Genomic DNA, 22,035 nt, shown 5'->3' with positions numbered 1-22,035 from the left:
TGTTGTTCCTGTTGAAATGTTTTAAAATGAATTTGTGACCAAATAGGTTTTGTATGCTTTATTTTGAAAGGTAACAGGACAGTTTCCTGTACGATGGCGCTTATTTTCATACTCTTTTCACAACTTATCATATTGTTATATCCTGGCACGGTGAGGGGAGGCTGCGCCCCCCTGTCGTCTCCTCGCTCTGCTATTGGACAGTGTTCCTCACAGAAGCTCTCTGATTGGCTCTCACCCGTGTCAATAATCAGCGCGCTGTGGGCGAAGACGAGGCTAAAGTTCGTCCCAGTTCACCAGCTTTCAAGGAAACGGGCTTCTCACGCAAACCAATTACTGCATTCACGTAACCCACGGCTTGTGTCTGTCCCCGCTGGGTGGGGACACAGGGCAAACTGAAGTCCGCTTAAAGTGTCCACACCCCGCGACACAAATATGCAGATAATGTGCACATTATTGTGTGAAACGGTCAAAAGTGTCCGTCCATAGCGCCCTCCCGCCTCCTTCAACACAAAGATTGTTTACTGATGAGCTGTATCACTCCACAGCATAAAAAAAATGACCCGTTAAAACATCGCCATTGATTTAGATAGATTGGTATATTTTTGTTTCAGTGACTAATGTCAGAGTAAGACCTCGTCATTCGTCTTCTAAAACTCTAACTAAATGCTAGCTGACACTTTGCTAACAGCTAGAAAGATTACCTTTAATAAATAGTCTATTTATTGTGATAATTCTCATTAAACCTGGATTTTTCTGTGTAAGTAACGCCGCTAACGGTTTAGTGAGTATGTGTACGTGTGTGTAAATGTGCGTTTAAATGTGAAAACAAGGTTAAATGTAAACTTTGATTGAAGCTAACTAGCTTGTTGGGAGGGTTAGGGTTAGGGTTAACCATTTTCCCTTAAAATTAGACAAATACTGTTGTTGTTCACAACATGTTACCACAGCCAAAATTATTTGTTAAAATGATCATGAAACCCGGAAAATGGCGACCTAGCTTCCAGAGAATTTAGTTCATCGACTTGTTTTTTTTGTTTAATTTACACTTTTTAAAAAACAATACAGAATGTGAACACACAATATTCAGAAAGATCTTGAAATATGGCATTTAAGTTTTTTATGCTTGAAGGAGGTGGAACAATTTTCGTAGGAATTAATTATTGAGGAATTATTTCAAATTATTTATGACTTTTACATGTACACACGACGAAACCATATATGTTTCCCAAACACTGGGTTGGGGCCCTCAAATGGGTCGTGGAAAACAATTATGGTCCCCAAAACAAATTTGGTCTTCAAATATCGCATAAAATGTTGTTTTTTTATGCTTGAAAGAAGAAAAGTTTGCATTCTGATGAAACAAAATGTGAATTAATAGATAACCCTAACATTGGACGTCTAAGTTCGTAGTTTTTTCATAGAAATTCCAGAATTGTTAAAATATGAATACATTTTTTTCCCTTGTGTTACTAGCTGAGTATCACAAAGACACCATAGATCAGTGTTCCTCAAACTCAGATTTTTTTTTTACCCAAATAAATGAGTACATTTTCCCCTCAAACTTTTATTTCAGATTTACGTATTTATGTTTTTAAAGGTTTTTAAGGTGTTAAAAATGACACAATCTTTTACCATTTTAGAGCGATGTTATCTGTTAGAGATGTGTCTGTAAATTGGTCTTTACTCTTGTCACGATTTATATTATAAAAAAATTGGTCCCCCTTAAAAGTTTGGGAAACACTACCTTGGTAGCTAACAGATTAGCTAGCAAATAAGGGTAATATAGGACATTTAGAAAATAAAATGATAAATAATGAAGAAAAAATTGCCACCAAATTCTCCTGTAACAAAAAAATTAGGCCATCTGCGACCATTTGTGTCCGTTTTCTCGGACAGAATGAGGTAATTCATGTGGACTTCAAACATTAAAATCACCTTGTGAACGTGTATGATATCAAATGCTGCTTTAAATGAACATTTTCAGATCTTGAAATGTGTTTAACTTGCCCTTTAAAACTAAACTATTCTACATTTATGTGTTGATAATTATGTTATTGTCATGTTTGTGGAGTTTTCTTGTGTTTTTTGTTACTCTTTAAGTTTACATAAGTGAGTATTTTATAATTTATCGAGTTCGACAGGCTGAAGGAACGAAATATTCCTGTTTAGATTAAGTGTTTATGTTCACTGTAGTGTATTTGTTCATTTGTGTGTAGGATGAGTGGAGGAGCCAAGACGTCGTTGTTCTTCTTGTCTCTTCCAGACGTGAAGAAGCTCCTCAGTGTCTCTCTGAGTCTTCAGGAGGACGAGGACGAGCCGAGGAGCAGACAGCTGAAGATCTGCAGGTTTGTCTTCATCATCATCATCATCATCATCATGATCATCGTACAGTGTCACACTCGCATACAACACTTCCTCTATGCACTCCAAAACTGATTTAATGAGATACATTTTTTTTTTATGTTGTCCATTTTGTTATTTTTTAATTAATGAGAATTTGTTTTCCAAATTATTTGGTCTAGTTTTCAGAATAAATGGAGATTTGGAAATGTCCCCAAAAATATTTGGGTTTTTTGGAACTAATTTGATCATTTTTCTATCATTTTAGTTATTTTTCTGAATTATTGAGATCTTTTAGTAAATTTGTTTTGTGGTTCTGGTTTTCTCAATTAGTCAGTTATCAACGAGATGATTTAATTTCCCTCTTGAGAGCTTGATAAATGATTAATTCATTAAAATGGAACAAATAGAATTCTGAAAAAACGGACTTGAAAGTTGTAGTTAATTTAACAAATTAGTTCTTAATTTAACACTCAAATTAGTTCATTTTAAAACTTTCACAGTATGTATTTAACTCAATTAGACTCATTTAATCACTGAAAGTGTTAAAATTGGTTAATTTAATTAAATATCAAAATATACTTAAATACACAGCTTCAAAGTGTAAATGTCCTTAATTCAAAAAACAGAACCAAAACAAACTTATGAAAGTGAATGATTATCTCTAAAAACGGAACAAATACAATTCTGGAAAAAATCATTAACAAAATAAAAACCAGGGGAAAGTATCTGAATCCAGAAAAATAGAAAAACATTCATTTGTAACAAAAATAAAAGAAAGCAACATTATCTCATAGATTCAGGGCAAAAAAAAAAGGAAAAAGTCTCATTAATAAAACAATGAACCAAAACATCAGGGAAATCAGAGCAGAATTATTTTTATTTCAAGTGGATTTGACACAATGTTGACAAAGTTCTAACACATCAGGGTAAATGCTTAAATCCAGCTGATGACACGCGTCAAATGACCATTTAATGATGACACTTGGCTGTGAAGCTTCAGTGTGGTGGTGGTTCATAAGCAGCAGCTGGACGCAGGTTTATATTTAACATGGTAGCAGAAGAGAACAGAGAAACATCAGCTGACTGGTGTTCATGAACCACACACACACAAACACTGACTGATGATGAAGCCTTTCATCACACACTCACTGCTCACTTTATTAGATACAGAAGACATACATAATCCTCACATCACAGGTGCTCCTGTGCTCCTAACTCTTTTAGTTAGACTTTAACACTAAAATAGTTCATTTTAAAACTATTACAGAGTGCATTTAGCCCTTTTAGTGAGATTTTAACACTAAAATAGTTACATTTTAAATTAAAATGTAAATTAAACTTTATTAAGTACCTGTCCTCACATCACAGGTGAGATTATGTCAATGTAACACAACAATGGAAAACAGATAATAGTATAGTATTTTTTCTAGGGCTGTCAAAATTAACTCGTTAACGCAGGATCATTAATTTGTGGAATTAACGCGTTAATTTTTTTTAAACGCATTAACGCACTTTCATCGTGCTACGGGTAGACGTGCAGTTTATGAACAGACAAGGCGGCGGGCAACTGCTTGGGGCCCCGAGCCGATAGGGGGGCTCCCGACACTCGGAGCCTAAATGCATCAGTGACCAGCTGCATCCCCGTCTCCCTTAAACAACAATGGTTGATTAGCAATGACATCTCAGTAGGAAACCTCCCTAAAGAGGCCCCACGTCTCCTCACGTTAACCTGTGTGAAGCTGAAGGAAAATGAAGAGGAGTTATCAATCAGGTAGTTAGAAGAGGAAGTAAAAAGAAAGAAAGACACAGTTGTAAGTGGCGCTACTGGCGCAGATAATGATATAATCATAACATTAACAGTCACTGTCTAACTAACGGGGACACAGACAGCAGCTAACGTTAGCGTCAGAATGCTAGCTGACGCTAACGCTGACTAGCAGAAGCAGTGCTTCAAAGTGCTGATGAGGAATTTCCTGCTGTGGGCTTAGTACCACAAGAAAACTATTTAACTTCTATACTTTATATTTTGTTTATAATGTGAGTTATTTACAATGCAATGTATAGTTTTTTTTAAAAAGTTATTTACAGCATTTTATTTTTTCTATTTATTTATATTGTCTTATAATGTGGGTTTTTTACAATGTAATGTTTATTTTTTAACTAAGTTTGTATAGGTTTTTACAAGTTATTTACAGTATTTTATTGTTCTTTACATTTATATTTTCACATACTTTATTTATCTCTCCGTTCCTACAACAATATAAAGAGAAAATTCGATTTTTTTTGGCATATTTACGAATGGTAATTAATCGGGATTAATCGTGATTAATCCACAGCTACCCTGTGATTAATCTGATTAAAAATTGTAATCTTTTGACAGCCCTAATTTTTTCATATACAGTGTATACTGTATATGTGTAGTTTCCACAGTCAGATTTAACTCTGTGTAATTTTAACACAGCGTTCCTGTGGAGGTGTCCTTGACTGACTTGACTGTGTGTGTGTGTGTGTGTGTGTGTGTGTGTGTCCACAGGGACCTGGTACTATTGTACTTTTGATGTCCTGGCCTCTCCTGCTCTGGATTCCTTCACTGACATCACAGTGGTCATTGCTGTGAGGCGCACTCCACTGTTTTTGGACTTTCATTTGTTTGTTTACGGTGTCTCTCAGGGTCTCTTGCACTCATTAAGCAGTTTCTGGAGATTGAGGATCACACTCAGCCATCCAAACATTCAAATACTATATTTTTTGAGGTGTGGTTGTCAGCAGGCTTTTAGCTAGGATTTTTTTAGAGGGTGTCCCCCCCTTGCCCTCCGGAACACCCCCCCCCCACCACAATTAATTATTGTGCCAATTTTGTAACTTTTTTTTTTTTTTTAAAATAATATTTTGTTGTTATGGCTGGGACTGTGTGTACTGACATCACTAAAGTCAAGGCATTGCAATTATAGAGGGTGCCCCTCATCTGGTGCGGGCCTTTTTTTTTCTGCTTTTTGACTCTGCTCTTCTCTCTCCTGCATTGTGCGCCACTGTAAGCGGACCCTTCGTATGGATGGAATATATAATTTCTCTAGCGCTGTAATTAAGGGAAGTGTCACAAACACGTAAAGTTCACAACCACAGAGGTTGAGGAAGCTGTGCACGAAAAGGTGATCCTGCTGTCCAGGCTCCCTGCGCTCTCAGATGATGGTGCGCGCGTCACCGGCTCGTTCTCTCGAGTGGCTCTGCGCGTCCAAGCGTGTGTGTGTGTGCAGTGGAACAAGGTTGCACTTAAGTTTACGACGAGGGTGGGGGACATGACACAAGCGCTACATAAGTGAAGACGGCATCTCATCCAGTCAAGATCACTGTACTTCACCCTGGTGGACACCTAACGAGCGCGTGCTGGCAGCAAAAACTACGGCCAGCACGCACCTGTCTATACCCGCGCGTCATCACAACATCGTTTCGGTGGTTACCGGGGGAAAAATAGGGCGTCTTTAGGGCGTCCTGCCTAAAAGTAGGGCATCTAATTTCAAATGTTTTCAGTACATCGCGTCACCAGGACACCCGGACGCCCTGCTGGCTAAAAGCCTGGTTGTCAATGATTTTAACATTGTAGCAAACAGGAGATGTTGATCCATTGCTGCCTCCATCACTAAGTTCAAATGTGTTATTTTGACACTTTGGTATCAAAAGTCCTTCATTCCAATTTACCTCAGTGACACAAAGTGACCACACGAGGCAGCAGTAGACCAGCAGCTCCTGTGTAAAATCACTGATTTTCTCTATGGACTTTGGTGTGGGAGAGTGAGTGGTTTACAAACTTCAGTTTCCTGTTGGAAAAGTCTGTCTCACAGTGAGATAAAGGCATGAACATGTTCTTACAATATCGTAGCAGCAGGGGGCGCTCACAGCACGGTCAGCTCTGAATATGTGTCAGTACCTCAGACAACCACACATCAAAATACCCGATCGGTCACTTTAACTCGGTAGTTAGTTCATGGCAGAGTGAAGACGTGTGGAAATGTCCTCGCTTTCAAGGTCTCAACCTTCAGTTATTCTACACACGCTCTCTCTCTTTCACCCACACACACACACAATATAAAATGTTTGATTTTTCACAGTTACATGTTTGTGGAGATTAATCTATTCATTCATTCATTCATTCATTCATTCATATTCATTGTGTTTGTTATTTGTTTACTGCTCGTCTTTTTCTTGCAGATCCCCTTTTTCCAGAAAGGCATCCTCCAGTTGTTTGGACAGAGACACCATCTGCAGGTGTGAGGACATAATGACGTCTGTGTGTCTCAGTCTGTCTCAGGCCTTGTCCTCATGTAGGAGGTTTTTTTTGTCCACATGAAAACACACAAAAACTAATATTATACGCTGTTATTGTCATGTCAAGACAGGTGGCTGTATAACTTTCAAGCCTTTTTAAGACAATCACATCCTTTAATCAGATTAACAGGTTTGAACTGTTATGAAGCATATTTGACACGTTTTTCATTTTTTTTCATTTTCAGATGGCATTGTTTTTGGACATATTTGGCATGTGTAGCTGTCACATTTAATTTAAAACAGTTTCAGTCTTTATTTACCGCTTTCAGTGAGACTTTAATACTAAATAGTTCATTTTAACACTCATTGTCTCAATTAACAATAAAATAGTTCATTTTAAAATAGTTTCAGACTATTTAACACCTTTAGTCCGACTTAAGAACTAGAAAAAAAACACAGTCTCCAAGAGATGGTACTGTCACAAGTGTTGCTGCTAATCATTGACATAATGATCCAAGGCTGTAATAATTCAATACATACTTTGTAATCTGTATAATTTTGTTTTATTTATTATTATTATTATTATTATTATTATTATTGTTATTTATTTATATTTGTTTGTTTATTTAAAACATGAATTAGTAATTGATGTCAATAATGAGATCGAGTGTAGGTCAAGTGTTGGTTGGGTGTAGGTGAAACAAAATCAGCTCAGTAAATGTAGAATAATATTGTATAATGTTTTTTATAGCTTGCTTTTAAAAGGACATTTTTGGTGCATAACGCAATAAGTGTGACTAATATTAGAACCGTGTGTGTGTGTAGGTGGGCTGTCCTCAGCGTGTGTCTCCAGGTGTCCTCCAGTGTTGTCTGTCCTACTCTCTGATCACCAGACTGACTCCACGCTGGAACAAAGCAGGACGTTACCTCATCTCTGGTGTGAACATGCGTGACATTCTAACACTCTGTGTGTTGTTGTTTATTTCGTTTCTTTAATCGTAGACTGTTTATAGACACAACGTATAGTTTTACACGTACAAAACAAAGTCCCACCTTGAAGACTCCAGATTTACGATTTCACCGGCTCTTTGTTTCCGAAGTTGACAGAAGGCAGCAGCCGATCGGCCTCCAGTGACTTTAGCAAATCACGCAAAAATGTTGCATCTTAGCAAGATTTTTCTTTCATGACATTGGATTATACAAATGTTTCACTGGTGTTCAAATATGTTGACAATAAATTGAACTCTTTTAGTGCAACTTTAATACTAAAATAGTTAAATTCAACATGTTTGTTCTTAATTTAACTCTAAAATAAGTCATTTTAAAACAGTTTAGGAGTGTATTTAGCTCTTTAATATCATGGATTATATAAGATTATATATAGATTATTATTAGAATGATGCCTTTTAAATTTACATTTACAGCAAAATAACAAATACAGGAAATCAAGGTTAGTAAACAGTCAATATAATAAATATATAATAGTAAATACTGATGGTTATAATAGTAATAGTAAATAAATCAGTATATAAATATTATAGATTATGAATGGACTTTACAGAGTGTTGACTTCACAGCAAAGTCCAACCTGTAATCTGTGACGGCAGAGTGTCGCAACAAGTGGACAAGCCTTAACCCTGGACCCACTTTGATATAAACAAACAGTGTGTGTGTGTGAAATAGCTCAGTATCTCAGTCTGAGCTCGCAGCAACAGTCGCTAAGACGAGTTAATAAGTAATCAATATATCAGGATTACATTTGTTCACGTCGTCCATTTTGGAAGTTTGGAACCTCGTATGACCTGCGACGTGTTTGACCCAACCTGATTCAAACAAATGTTTTCAAATAGAATTCATATTCGCTTGCACTTTACCATACTTCATTATAAATTATTACCGAGTGTTTTAGCTCTTTTTGTGTTTGAGCATTTTCTTCTTCTATTGTTCTTCTAATAATAGTAATGCTTTCTGTTCTATTATTTTAGGTAAAGACTTCCTGACCCATACGGGGCGTCTGAATGCTGTCAGTAAGTGTCTCTGCCACTTTGTCCTACAATATTTACGTCACATGTTCACGTCTTTATCTCACTGTTAGACAGTCTTTTCCAACAGGAAAGTGAAGTTTGTAAACCACTCACTCTCCCACACCAAAGTCCAGCGAGAAAATCAGTGATTTTAACATCACATTCATTCAGATTGACCTCAGTGACACACAAGGCAGCAGCAGACCAGCGGCTCCTGTGTCCCTGTGAGCTAAAATCACTGATTTTCTCTATGGACTTTGGTGTGGGAGAGTGAGTGGTTTACAAACTTCAGCTTCCTGTTGGAAAGTCTGTCTAACAGTGAGATAAAGACATAAACATGTTCTCAAAGGTATTTTAGGGCAGCAGGGGGCGCTCACTTGGATAACAATCACAGAAACAGTAGACTCAGTGGAGCTCAGAGAGTAAACTAACTTCCAACTGTGCCTTTATTTAAAAATAACACCTTATTTCTCTGAAGATTTTAGTATTTGTTGTTTTTGTATTTGAGAAAATATATTTTTTACATAATAATAATAATACTAGTAGTAGTAGTAATAATAAGTGTCCACTTCTGCAGAGCAGCTGAGTCTCTGTGACCTTGTTTATTGTCATGAAGTTATAAATTTATCATGTCAATCTAAGTTTAGGTTCATCCCCATGTGATTATATAACACGTAATAAAAGTGTGTGTGTGTGCGTGCGTGTGTGTGTGTCAGGCATGGAGCTGACCACCACTGATGGTCACCTGTGCCTCAACATTGAGACCAACACAGTGCAACTTCCCCCGACTAAAGTAAGAAAACAACACAACAACAACACTGTGACTAGAAACATAGAAAAACAACAACTTCACTTAAACTTCAGAGAGTCAGTTTGGTCTCTTCAGTCTCTCTGATTTACAGAAATAAAGACAAGTAAAAACATCTGAATATAAACATCAAATTAACGTGTGTGTTTGCGTGTGTATGTGTGTGTGTCACAGCTCCAGGACTTTGACCTCCCTCCCTCACTGCTCAGGAGGTTCTGGTCTGACCCTGACTTTGTCCTTGACCCTTTGTCTACAGAAGGAACCGTGTGGTGTCATGTCCTGCCCAGGTTAGACAGCACCACCTGCTGCACACAAACACACACATACACAAAGTGCAGAGAGCAGAGGCTTCACAGTTCAGACGGTTGTGATGCACTGGACACCCAGAAGGTGAAGCTGTTGCTCTGTTTGAACACAAGCCTTTAGCAGCAGACTGACACTGCATGTTAAATAGTTGTGTGTGTGTGTTTTACATTGTTGTGGGTGTGTATGTGTGTTTTCTAAACTGTTGTGTTTGTGTTAAAACTAATATATGGATTATGGTTGTTAGTAATAAGAGAGTATGTGTGTGTGTGTATGTATGTGTGTTCAGTATGAAGAAAGGTCAGATCATCACCATCAGTCGTCAGCTGTCCAGTGACGGACCCTTCAGAACGTACAGGGACCTGCAGAACCACTGGAACCAGCTGGTACATCATCGTCTTCTTACACACACACACACACACACACACACACTATAAAACCATTGGTTCCCAAACACTCGTGGTAAAAATGTGGTATATTTTGTTTGGGTCCCCAACAGTTTAGCAGAGTTTTCCCAAACCTTCTATTTAAGATGAAGAGATATGGCTGTAAATTATCTACATTATATATATGCATATATATATACTGTGTATATATACATATATTTATATTATATATTATAATAAAAGGTAATGTGTGTGTCTGTGTGTGTTCCAGTATGGTTATAGACTGCCTGAGCTGGCAGAGGGGGAGGAGGTTTACTGCAGTGTTTACTTCCGACTGGTGGGAGAAAGACTCTTCACGTATCCTCATCAATAATGATTATTGATCATGACCAGCTCACACACACATCAGTCTGTCTCTGTTTGTGGTTTGAATGAAATGCTCTGTGTTAAAAATCTTCAGAATGTTCCTTTAACCTGGTACTGAGCAGGTATCCTCTCAGCTGTATCCGTTTGCAGCCCGTGCAGCGCTGTCCCCAGGTCGACCTGCAGGGGGCGCTGGCCTCCTTCCTGTCTGACATAAGGGAGCGAGTGAGGAGCGTGTGTGGTTTCCCTGCTCACCTGACCAGGAAACCCCGTTACTGCACCACAACTCTGAACAGTCCTGCATCATCACTAAAGCAGGTACTTACATGTATACGTATATATACAGGACACGTGTATACTCAGTGGTGTAGGGCGGATTTTATCACTGGGGGAACTCTCAAAAACAAAATATATACATATACATCCATCCATCCATCCATTATCTACCGCTTTTTCCTCCACCAGAGGGTCGCGGGGGGTGCTGTGCCTATCTCAGCAGACATTGGGCGATAGGCGGGGTACGCCCTGGACAGTTCGATACATATACATATATATATATATATATATAAACAAATAAAACATGTTATTTTAATTAAGACACCTGGATAGACCCAAGTTGCAAATGCTTAAGCCATATATTGTTGCAATTAGACAGCTCTCCTCTCTCTTTGTCACACACACACAGGGCACTTCTCAACACACAGATTCAAAATGAGACCACACGGCATAAAGTGATAAATTGCTGCTTGCCTCACACACACAATTAGCAGACGGCGCTGCTTGCCTCACACACACGCAATTAGCAGACGGTGCTACTTGCCGATGTGACCGCGCCATGACACATGAAGAATTTTATTCATAACATTTGTGAATTGTCGTTGGGGATTAACCCACGTTTTTAGGATTGTTAAGTCTTTTTAATGTATCTGGGTCAATGACATGACATGCATAAGTCCATTATTTAAAAAAAAACAAAATTTAATCTTTTCATGACATCTATCACTTTATTCTATAAAACCTATTCATTTTCATAAATTTTTCAGTAAATTCAAATAATTATATTATTTTTATGTTTTGGCTTCTCAAACCCCTAAGATATCAGGTGATGCAGCTGTCCGAGCAAGTGAGCAGACTAAGAAAACTATTAAAAATGTTATTTTAATAATGATAAACTCAAAATAAAATACTCTGGCATAATTTTATGTTTGAAGTCTTTTGAATAATGTTTTTTCCCTAATATCAATAGTTTTAAAGCTGCTAAAATAACTGCAAAACTTTTGTCCAAAGATTTACATTTCCTTAATATCAGGGTGGTGCAACCATAAACATTGGACTTTCTTTTGAAGTCAAGAGACAATAGCTGTAAACTGAATGTTGCATCAGCCAGAGGAACCCCGGAGAACCTTGGGACTAAGCAAAAAGGTTTGTAGATCTCTGTCAAATACTGATAAAAATAACTACTTTATTATTAAAGTAGTAACTACTAAATATTTTATCATAAATCTCTTTGTTTCTTAAAAAAGTGTTCTGTGTGACATTCATGACAAGGGTAGAAAATAATGCTTGCATCCAAAGAGAAGCTGTTTAATTTGAGTTTAGTTGCAATTGTCAGGTGGCACAACTGTTAATCAGGTGGCACAACTGCAAGGAATGTCACTATATAATGCTATTCAAGGCTCAAAGGTTATCCATGACACTTCTAGAATGTTTATTAGTTTTGAATGGAAAGATATTACACAGTTTAAATAATTTTGCATGATAATTTGTACATTTTAGATGCCAATATCACTATCAAAATTAGCATGACACAGCTTAAGTATTAACAATGATCCAGCTGACAACTCTGCTTTGATTACTTAGTCATAACATCTAGCACATATAGTTTCACCTGCTGGAAAGTTTTACAACAGTTATTATTATTATTACAGGGTTTCCCCCAGTGCATTATAAGCCTGGTGGGCCACCAGGGTTTACTTCCACCAGGCTAAGAGTTGTTGTTTATTTTAAATTTTAAATACATTTTTTTATACACCACAAATTTTTCTAAACCGGAGATCAAGGCCGATGCGCCCCCATGTAATCGGCGAGCGATCCCTTGTCCATGTGCTGATTGAAACTCAAGTCACACCATCAAATATGTCATTATTACGGTTACATTGTTCTTGTCAATAAAGATGTTATATTTAGGGATGCACTGATAATTCGATGGCCTAAACACAGCGAGTTCACTATGGAATAGCACCTATTAAATGCTGGAACGTCTCTTTGCGCTAAAGCGAAACTTGGCTGCATACGGAGCAGATTATGAACTCCCTGCGACATTGACTTCACACCAGAGAACATTCTCTCTCTTTGAGCAGTTAACTAAAGACATCAGCTCATCTGATGCATCTGTTATTCCGTTAATTGCAGCGCTAAAGTGTCTTCTACACAAAGATTGAGAACATGGAGTGAAAACAATGAAAAGTGAGCTCTGCTCTTTAAGAGTCTGTCACCACGTTTTAATAACATCTACCCAGATTCCCTGCACTTCATTGCGACTGTACTGGATCCTCATCATAAAGATGTAATGTTAAGTGAATTGTTTTTGATGGGTTAGGGTTAGGTTTAACTGATGTCTAAAACACATGTTACTATTTGAAATGAAAATGCATTTTTTCAGCATATTTCATGTCATAACTAATGTGATCAGGTGGTGCAACCAATATTTGTCAAGTGGTGCAACCAATTTAAACCAATAAATGATACGTCAAAGTGACCAAATGGTTTATAAATGTATTGTGTGTAGTTATTATAGTGAATATATGAATTTGTGTATTTGTGTGATTATTTTCCTGTCTTTAAATGTACAATTGGATGTTAAGGATGCTTAAAACCTGACCTTCAGAGACCAAAAATCTTAAATTATTGTAAAAAAAACCATAATGATAAAAATAATAATGTTTATCTAGTGTAGACACCTTAAGGTATAGTTGCCAAATAATTAATTTTAAAATAAATATTAGGGGGCCCACGGTTGGTGTAGTGGTTAGCACTCTTGCCTTTGCAGCAAGAAGACCCGGGTTCCTGGGTTCGAGCCCCGTTTGGAACAACTTCGGAACAAGGGCCTTTCTGCAAGGAGTTTGCATGTTCTCCCCGTGTGTGCGTGGGTTTTCTCCGGGTTCTCCGGCTTCCTCCCACAGTCCAAAAACATGCGATATGGGGATTAGGTGAATTGGTCACTCTAAATTGACAATAGGTGTGAGTGTGTGAGTGAATGGTTGTTTGTCTCTATATGTGGCCCTGCGATGGACTGGCGAACTGTCCAGGGTGTACCCCGCCTATCGCCCAATGTCTGCTGAGATAGGCACAGCACCCCCCGTGACCCTCTGGTGGAGGAAAAAGCGGTAGATAATGGATGGATGGATAAATATTAGGAATTTAGATATTTTTTTATAAATAGTTGGTTGTGCCACCTGACATTTTTTTTGTTGTGAAGTTAAAGATACTGTTAAAAAATTAGTTAAAACAGTTAGAATAGTTAAACCATATATGAGAAATGTTCAAGCACATTGTTCTGGACTCAAAAATATGCATTACATCCATTTTGAAAATACTTTTAAAAAATACACTTTTAGAAGCTTGATATGTCATTGACCCATTTACAGTTTGGCATTCGCCTAAACGGAGACCACGACAAGACCAAGCTGAGAGAGTTAGGGTATACAAATGTATATACATATATATATACATATACACATATAAATATATATATATATATGTATATATATATATATATACATATATATATAAAAGTTGACAGGAAATGATGACTATTATGTGTTATTGTAAGACATTTATTAACAATACTTAAACTAATAAACTATAGCGTCTTACAAAAATACACAATCTTCAAATTAAAATAAATAATATCAATTGTTCTCACTAAAGTTAAATACTAATTAAGTAATTGGGCATTGAATCTTAAAGCAAGCCATGCAATTGTCACATTTTAAAGTAAAATAAATCAGAAATAAGAAAAAGTGGTAGTGCCCCCTCATCTGCCTCAACTGCGCACTGTACTGTACTCCCTCTCTTGCACCGTTCGCCGGTACTGCGCTCTGCGCTTTGCCGTCTCCAAGCAGGCTCTCCGTATCCAAAGCAGACTGGATCATTTCCCTACGTGTTTTATCCCCACATATAAAATAATGATCTTTATGACAAGGATCGAGTACAGTCACGATGAAGTGCAGGGGATCTGAGTAGATCTAGATCGGTGACAGACTCTTAAGAGCACACTTTTCATTGTTTTCACTCCGCGTTCTCAATCTTTGTGTCAAAGACACTTTTACTATACATGCAAGTAAAGCCCGCCAGGCTTTACTTGCATGTATAGAGATTATCACTGTATGTAGTCGCACACTGTATATATACACACATACATACCATATCTATACATGTCTATATCTATATTACACACAATGTATATGATGTGAGTAATGTTTTTCTACGTAGGTAGCGTTACCGTCATGTAACGTTGGTAATGTTACAATGTTACTGTAATAGCACAGTTGATCACCCTGAGAACAAAAGTCATATAATGCACATAAGTAGCGTTAGCACCACGAAACGTTGGTAATTTTTTTGTACGTAAGTAGCGTTAGCATCATGCAACATGGTAAGGTTTTTGTACGTACGTATCATTATCTTCACCTAACGTTGGTAATGTTTTTGTATGTAAGTATCGTTATCGTCACATAGCGTTGGTAATGTTTTTGTACGTAAGTAGTGTTAGCGTCATGTAACATGGTAAGGTTTTTGTACGTACATATCATTATCTTCACCTAACGTTGGTAATGTTTTTGTACGTAAGTAGTGTTATCTTCACGTAACGTTGGTAATGTCTATGTATGTAACGAGCGTTAGCGTCACATAACGTTGGTAATGTTGTTGTACCTAAGTAGCATTATCTTCACGTAACACTGGTAATGTTTTTGTACGTAAGTAGCTTTAGCATCATGTAGTGTTGGTAATGTTTTTATACGTAAGTAGTGCTATCTTCACGTAACGTTGGTAATGTTTTTGTACGTAAGTAGTGTTATCTTCACGTAACGTTGGTAATATTTTTGTACGTAAGAAGTGTTATTGTCACATAATGGTAAGGTTTTCATGTGCTCCTCATGGTGCATTTAGGGAGCGCTGGAATATGCAGCTTAATTTTGTGTTATAATAAATTCATGTCATAACTGCAGCATTTGGTGAAATGAAAATCTTCACAAACTGTTTTGTTCAGTGAATTTCTCCTTTTATTCAGGTGCTGAGTGGTGAACAGGTCAACCGCACATCCACCTCCTCTAACAGGCATTTCCTCAACTACCCACCCCCTCCTCCTCCTCCTCTTCCTGTGAGCTTGCATCCTCCAGCCTGGTCTCCTCTCTCCCAGCAGGACAGAGCTGAGGGAATTCTGGGAAGCTTCACCAGTCTGACTCAAAGTCAGAGGAGTTGTGGACTGGGAGTCTGGCCTTCATCCTCCGCCTCCTCCTGCTCCTCCTCTTCTTCCTTTTGTTTTAATTCCTCACAAGTGTCTTTTTTTTGTTCAGATTCAGTGACTTCTGAATCAGCTCCTTCCCTTTCCTCCATTCCCTCCTCCTCTTTACCACCTTTCCTACCAGCTTCATCACTCTTGATCGCCACCTCCTCCTCCTCTTCTTCATCCTTTCTTCCACTGTTCCAGCCAGCTTCATCCCTCACCTCCTCTCTTCTCCCTCCTCTGGCCCTGATTCCTCCTCCTAAGCTGTTTCCCATCTTCAAGAAGAAACATCCTTCTCGTGACGTTAACATCGCCCTTCTTTGTGCTCAGAAGCATAGGGAGCATCAGAGCGGAGCACGAGGAGAGGAGAGGAGGATGACTCTACCTGCATTCAAGAACAACACACCTTCTGCTCCTCCTCCTCCTCCTCCTCCTGTTGTGTCTCATCCACTCCGTCGTCCACCAATTATCCCGAACTTCCAGCGTCGCCCTAAACCACTCAGCAGCAGCAACAGCACCTCCCATCCTCCTCCTCAGTCTTCAGCTCACCCCAGAGTCAAGACCACATCCAGCCTCAGTCCCAAACCTGGACTCATCCTCACTACAGAGATTGAGATGAAGCTCAAATCCAAGTCCACCTCCAAACCCTGCGTGAAGTTCAGCTCTGATTCCAGTAGTAAACGAACAAAACAAGCAGCAGAAGCTCCTGAAATGAAGCCTCCACGACCTCTGACTTCTTCTGACATCGCCAAGGACACGCCCCTCAGCAGCAGAGCGGTGAGTGTCGGCTTCAGGCTTCTTAAAAATCTACTGTGAAGATCTGACGACCTAAATAACACTGAAACAGTGCTTGTTCTTCAAAGGTGGAAAGTAACGAAATACATTTACTGAAGTTACTGTATTGAACACTTTTTTTGTGTATTTTGTATTTTTTAAGTACAATTCAAAATCAGGATTTTGTATTTTACTTGAGTACGTATTGACTCAAGTATTTTACTTAGTTACTTTATAAATCCCATCCGTTACTGAGTAAAAATAAAAATTCAGCACAATGAAGACCTACAGGGGGAAAATATACAGCAGAACCAGACGAATGATGATGTGATTAGCACCAGCACTGGTGTGTGAACATAGAGTTCGTAATATTTCGTGACGTAATATCCTGTGTCCCACCGGGCGCGTGAGCTCCGAAATAGTTTTGGATTTCTGACCCTTGTCATATTCCTACTACCCTCACACCCCACGCAAAGTAACTAAGTAACTTTTACTTTAAGTACATTTCAAATGAACTACTTTTTACTTCTACTTGAGTACATTTTCAGATGACTACTTTAACTTCTACTTGAGTAATATTTCATCAAAGTATTGGTACTTTTCCTCGAGTACAGTTTTATAGTACTTTTTCCACCTCTGTCGTTCTTTATAAAGACGGTAAACTATGTGACTGACTTTAAAGGTGAAGTAAGTAGTTTATAGTGCCATCGAGAGGAGAGGCTGAAACTTACAACAAAGAACTGCTCCTCCGCTCACTCCCTCCCTTCCCTGAGCGCTACGGTCAAATGTCAACCTCGTCGTCTTTCCCCGTGTCAGCAGATGAGGTTCGTGAGGCGAGGGAGAGGGCAAGCTACCGCGGCCGTAGCAGACGAAGCAGAGAGAGTGGAGGCGGGATTTCCGCTAAGTAAAGCGACGTTTGATTTGTTCTCTCGCGTTTGTCCTTACAGGCTCCGGTAGAAACATGGCGTCTTGCTGCTAACAGTAGCTATGTCCCAAATGCGAGACCGCGGCCGAGGAAGGGTGGATTTGTCGACCGGATGTTGTCAAATTACGTCACAGCGCAGTGCCGTCGGCTGTCCCGAATGAACCGGTCCACCTCGACTGCTCCGTATGCGGCCGAGATATGTGGCCGACGTTAGCTTGTTTTTGAAGGATAGGTCTGGGGTATCCTTCGCCGCCGACCATATCCCACAATTCTTCGCGCGCCAGCAGCAAAACTTTTTCAATCCAACATGGCGGACGTGTTGCGGGAGTTCGTTTTCATACGTAAGTATTACAAATCAGAATGAAATAAACAAAACAACGTTTAACAAATTAAACGTTTCTTCTGTTTTAAATGTTCCGCTATTTATGTAATTAATAAGCACAAGTCACAAGACTGACCGCCGCATTTGCTGTTCGCTGTTCGCCGTGTGCTGTCTGTAAGCACCGTGAAATGGTAGTTTCAATCACGGTGTAACTTTCAAACTTTTGTTTTAACTTAAACTTTAATGAACATATATGTGGTGGTTTTATATCATTTATATCATATATCATAACATACACCACACACTGATTGTAGTTGGTGGCAAGAAAGAAACATATGTTAATCATTTTATTTTCTAATAAAATGATGCTCGATGTATTCTCCTCAGAGGTGAGCTCACCTCTTCACTCTGGCAAAGACATAAATGTTGTTGTTGTCTTTCCTAAAAGAGAAGCGTAATGTTATTATGCCTATAATGATCATTTTAACTGTGAGTGGGGGCAGCAACATGTCATTTAAACCCCCGTGCTAAAACTACATCTTCCCTTGTTGTCTTTTGTCTCTGAATAGTACTGTTTTGCAAAGAATGGACCTGCAGGAAATGTAACTCCCTTGCAGGCCAAAAAAACAACTTAAAAAGACAACTTAAAATAAATATTAAGTAAGGATACGGTATGTAGTATGTATATATATTAGTTTGATGTCTGTTCGGTGTTTTACATTACATTTGGTTTATCTTGGCCATTAATAATATACTTTTGAAATGTACTTTCATTGTTGTTTTTGTTGACTTGATGAATCCCCTGTTTCAGGATTGCAAGTGTCAGAATGGGGAAGCCCACTGCTGCAACTTTGTCCTGCGATGTCCTCAGGGATGGAGTGCTTCTGTCCCAGCACCTCTGATGAGGTGCTGGGACAGACCAGGGCAAAGTTGCAGCAGTGGGTGAAGAGGAGGACGATTGGGTGGAGGAGGAGGAGAATGATGATGATGATGATGTGGAGGACCCAAACAGACCAGAACCTCAGAGGAGGAAGAGGGACAGAGACGGTGAACTTATCGACCTCCTCAGGGAAGACATGAGGAGAGAAATGAGAGGAGGATGGAGAGACTCCTCCCTATCCTTCAAAGATGTGTCCTCATATTTATTATATTTTTGTTTATATTTTTTGATAATAAATACACTGTTAAATAGTATCTTGGATTTTATTATTTTAACATAAAAAGCTATATATGTATGTGTGTGTATGTGTGTGTATATATATATATATATATGTGTGTGTGTGTGTGTGTGTGTGTGTGTAAAAATGTAATACACAAAACAAGCACTATTAACAACATTTACATTAAATAGAATATAAATGTCTTGGTTGAGAAGATCCAGAAAAACAACCAGGGCTTCTCTGCTCAGCATGAGAACAAACATGTTGATCCTACAATAGTGAAGACAAACTACTTACTACTTTACTTTTACAGCTTAATCATTTCTTAGATTTTTAGATAAAGTTTTTCAGCTGATGACTAAAACTATATATGTGTGTATACACATGTGTATGTATATATAGATATATACACAAGATTATGTTTATTTTCTGTTTCTGTGAAGTAGGTACTACTTGACTACTATGACAAGCTCTACAAGGCAAAATGACTCCTGGTACAGTGACATGTCCATTGTATTATATCTGATGAGCTTGGATTAAGATTACTGTTTAATTTACTGCTGTAAATTTTAGTTTGGGCTCAGATTTAAGTACTTAATATACATATGGCTGGTTTAATTTACAGTGACATATCAGATTATACTGTATACAATTATGATAGGATTGTATGGCTGCAAAGTGACATTTATTATGTTTCTATAGGATTTTTATAGGAGTTCACAGCATAACCATGTTTATTTTACCTGTTCATGTTTGTCTTTCAACCTGAGAAACATCACACCTCGTCCATGTCTCGAGGTGTCCTGTGGACACTTTTACAGGCGTCTCTTTTACTATTGCGGTCAATGGGAAAATTGCTTTTTGGGCTCCATGGGATTTTTTGTTGCAGTACCCACAGTGGCCACCATGCACAAATTGTCTTCAAGGCAGAGGGGGCGGTGATCTATCCAGTTCAGATTATACATCCATGGGTCCACATCGGCCGCGACCGACGTCGACCGTGGTCTCGTATTTGGGACATAGCCAGTGGCAATGCAACCGCGGCCCACGACCATGTTATTTTACATGACTTTTTCAAACACTACGAAAATAAAACAAAAACTATTATACAGCGACTAGACAATACAGGAGCACATAATATGTATAAAAAAGTGGATTTTGGGTCAATTATATAATTGATTTTTCAGCTTCTTAAATGTGAACATTTTCATTAAAAACGGAATATTTTTGAAAAAACAATGACTTTCAAGAACATCATCATATTTAATGACTCATCTAGAAAAACAAACTAATCATAAGTTGCAGCCCTTTTTTTTAATAAATGACTGACATTTTTGGATGTGAAATGTGGGGGCGGAGCTATCAGTTAAATAATCTATGTTGAATGCGTTATGCTGCATGTTGTTGCTTGGTTAGCAGATGAGAGGCTGACAAACTCAGATCTATCCGGCTGATTCAGCTAAGTATAGAGTAAAGTACATGTAGCCTAATGTTAATTTAGCAATCAGATGAGAGATGAGAGTTTGTCAGCCTCTCATCTGCTAACCGGTAGCCCCTAAACAAACCCAGTCGCCGGCAGATCCCCGAACCGTAGTAAAGGGACTGCTAACTCCTTAGTTTAGATTATCTCGTTCGGCAACAGCACAACAACTACGGGACTCTCTCGTGAAGGGGGAGAACATAACCAAGCAACAACATGCAGTGTAACACACTCTCGCCGAGGCTTTCCAACATAACAACAACACGGCACACACACTTCTTGTTTCACTCACTGTCGTGAAAACTCCACTCCACCACTGCTCCCTTGATTTGTTCTTTCGCGTTTGACTATACAGGCACCGGTAGAAACATGGCGTCTCGCTGCTAACAGTGGCTATGCAACAGCGGCCCAGGACCATGTTATTTTTCATGACTTTTTGAAACACTACGAAAATGAAACAAACTATTATACAGCAACTAGACAATGCAGAAGCACATAATATATATAAAAGAGTGGATTTTGGGTCATATAAACCCATAAATACTACACAGTGTCCCTTTAATTAAAAAAAAAAGTGTTCAAATGCAATTGAAACCTTTTTTTTATTCAAGTGATTTTTTTTATTGAATTTTTGTTGTTGTTTGAAGCAACTTATTTTTGGTTGAATTTGAATTCTAAAGACACAAATGTCCTACCCATTATATGGCCCAAACACAAAACAACATTACTTCAATCAAAAAAGTTGCTTCAAACAAAAAAACCTTCACTTCACTTCAATCGCAAGTGAAAAACAGTGTCCAAATGCAATTTTTTGAGTTTCAAATATTATTTTGCATGCAACACTTTTTTCTTTGATTGAAAAGGTTTTGTTTTTTTTGAACTGAAGGTGTTTTTTGATTGAAAATATATATTTTGATTGAAGCAAACACAAATCTACCTCCATATTATATGAGCCTTTAAAAATCCACAGCTGACCTCTTCCTCTGATCAGATATCTCTGTGGACCAATTCTGAACAGAGCCTTTGTCTCATTCTTAAGGGCTCTTCTGTGTCTGTGGTTGACTCGGGGGGTCAGAGGTCGGGGTGTTGTGCGTCCCTCAGCGTGGGGGGGCGTGGCCTTTCACTTCCATACATTGTTATGGATGTAATTAGGTTGTTGTCATTCTTTCTTCAAGAGAAGATTTGACGCAGCTGGATTTCATGTCTACAGGGAGAGAAACTCTTGAGTCATGGTTTAATTTAGAACACAATCATGTTCAGTAAATGTGTATGTCAAACCTTTATTATAATCTGAAGCAGATCTTTACACTGATCGACGTGGGCGTCACAGAGATTCTGACTTCCTGTTTGTGTGTCTTGAATCTTTGAAGGTGAA

At 38.4% G+C, this 22,035-nt stretch overlaps 1 protein-coding gene across 1 annotated transcript in view; it reads left to right on the top strand.

Annotated features, from left to right (window-relative positions):
- Nucleotides 1-2,217: 2,217 nt before the first annotated feature.
- cUnh18orf63 (chromosome Un C18orf63 homolog) overlaps nucleotides 2,218-22,035 on the top strand; it is a gene marked incomplete at both ends in the record, with an annotated part of 21,025 nt that continues 1,207 nt past the window's right edge. The window contains 14 exon segments of the mRNA XM_083901812.1: nucleotides 2,218-2,345; nucleotides 4,877-4,895; nucleotides 4,897-4,956; nucleotides 6,550-6,606; nucleotides 7,432-7,543; nucleotides 8,592-8,633; nucleotides 9,347-9,423; nucleotides 9,613-9,725; nucleotides 10,031-10,127; nucleotides 10,399-10,484; nucleotides 10,616-10,808; nucleotides 15,784-15,961; nucleotides 16,070-16,776; nucleotides 22,031-22,035. The exon segment at nucleotides 22,031-22,035 is cut by the window's right edge and continues 58 nt beyond it. Coding sequence (XP_083757938.1) covers nucleotides 2,218-2,345; nucleotides 4,877-4,895; nucleotides 4,897-4,956; nucleotides 6,550-6,606; nucleotides 7,432-7,543; nucleotides 8,592-8,633; nucleotides 9,347-9,423; nucleotides 9,613-9,725; nucleotides 10,031-10,127; nucleotides 10,399-10,484; nucleotides 10,616-10,808; nucleotides 15,784-15,961; nucleotides 16,070-16,776; nucleotides 22,031-22,035 — 1,874 coding nt within the window.

The sequence above is a fragment of the Microchirus variegatus genome, assembly GCF_963457635.1.
Source record: "Microchirus variegatus genome assembly, chromosome: 15".
In the NCBI taxonomy this organism is placed as follows: Eukaryota; Metazoa; Chordata; class Actinopteri; order Pleuronectiformes; family Soleidae; genus Microchirus; species Microchirus variegatus.
The sequence above is the reverse complement of the archived record's forward strand: the minus strand, read 5'-3'. Positions and strand labels throughout refer to the sequence as shown.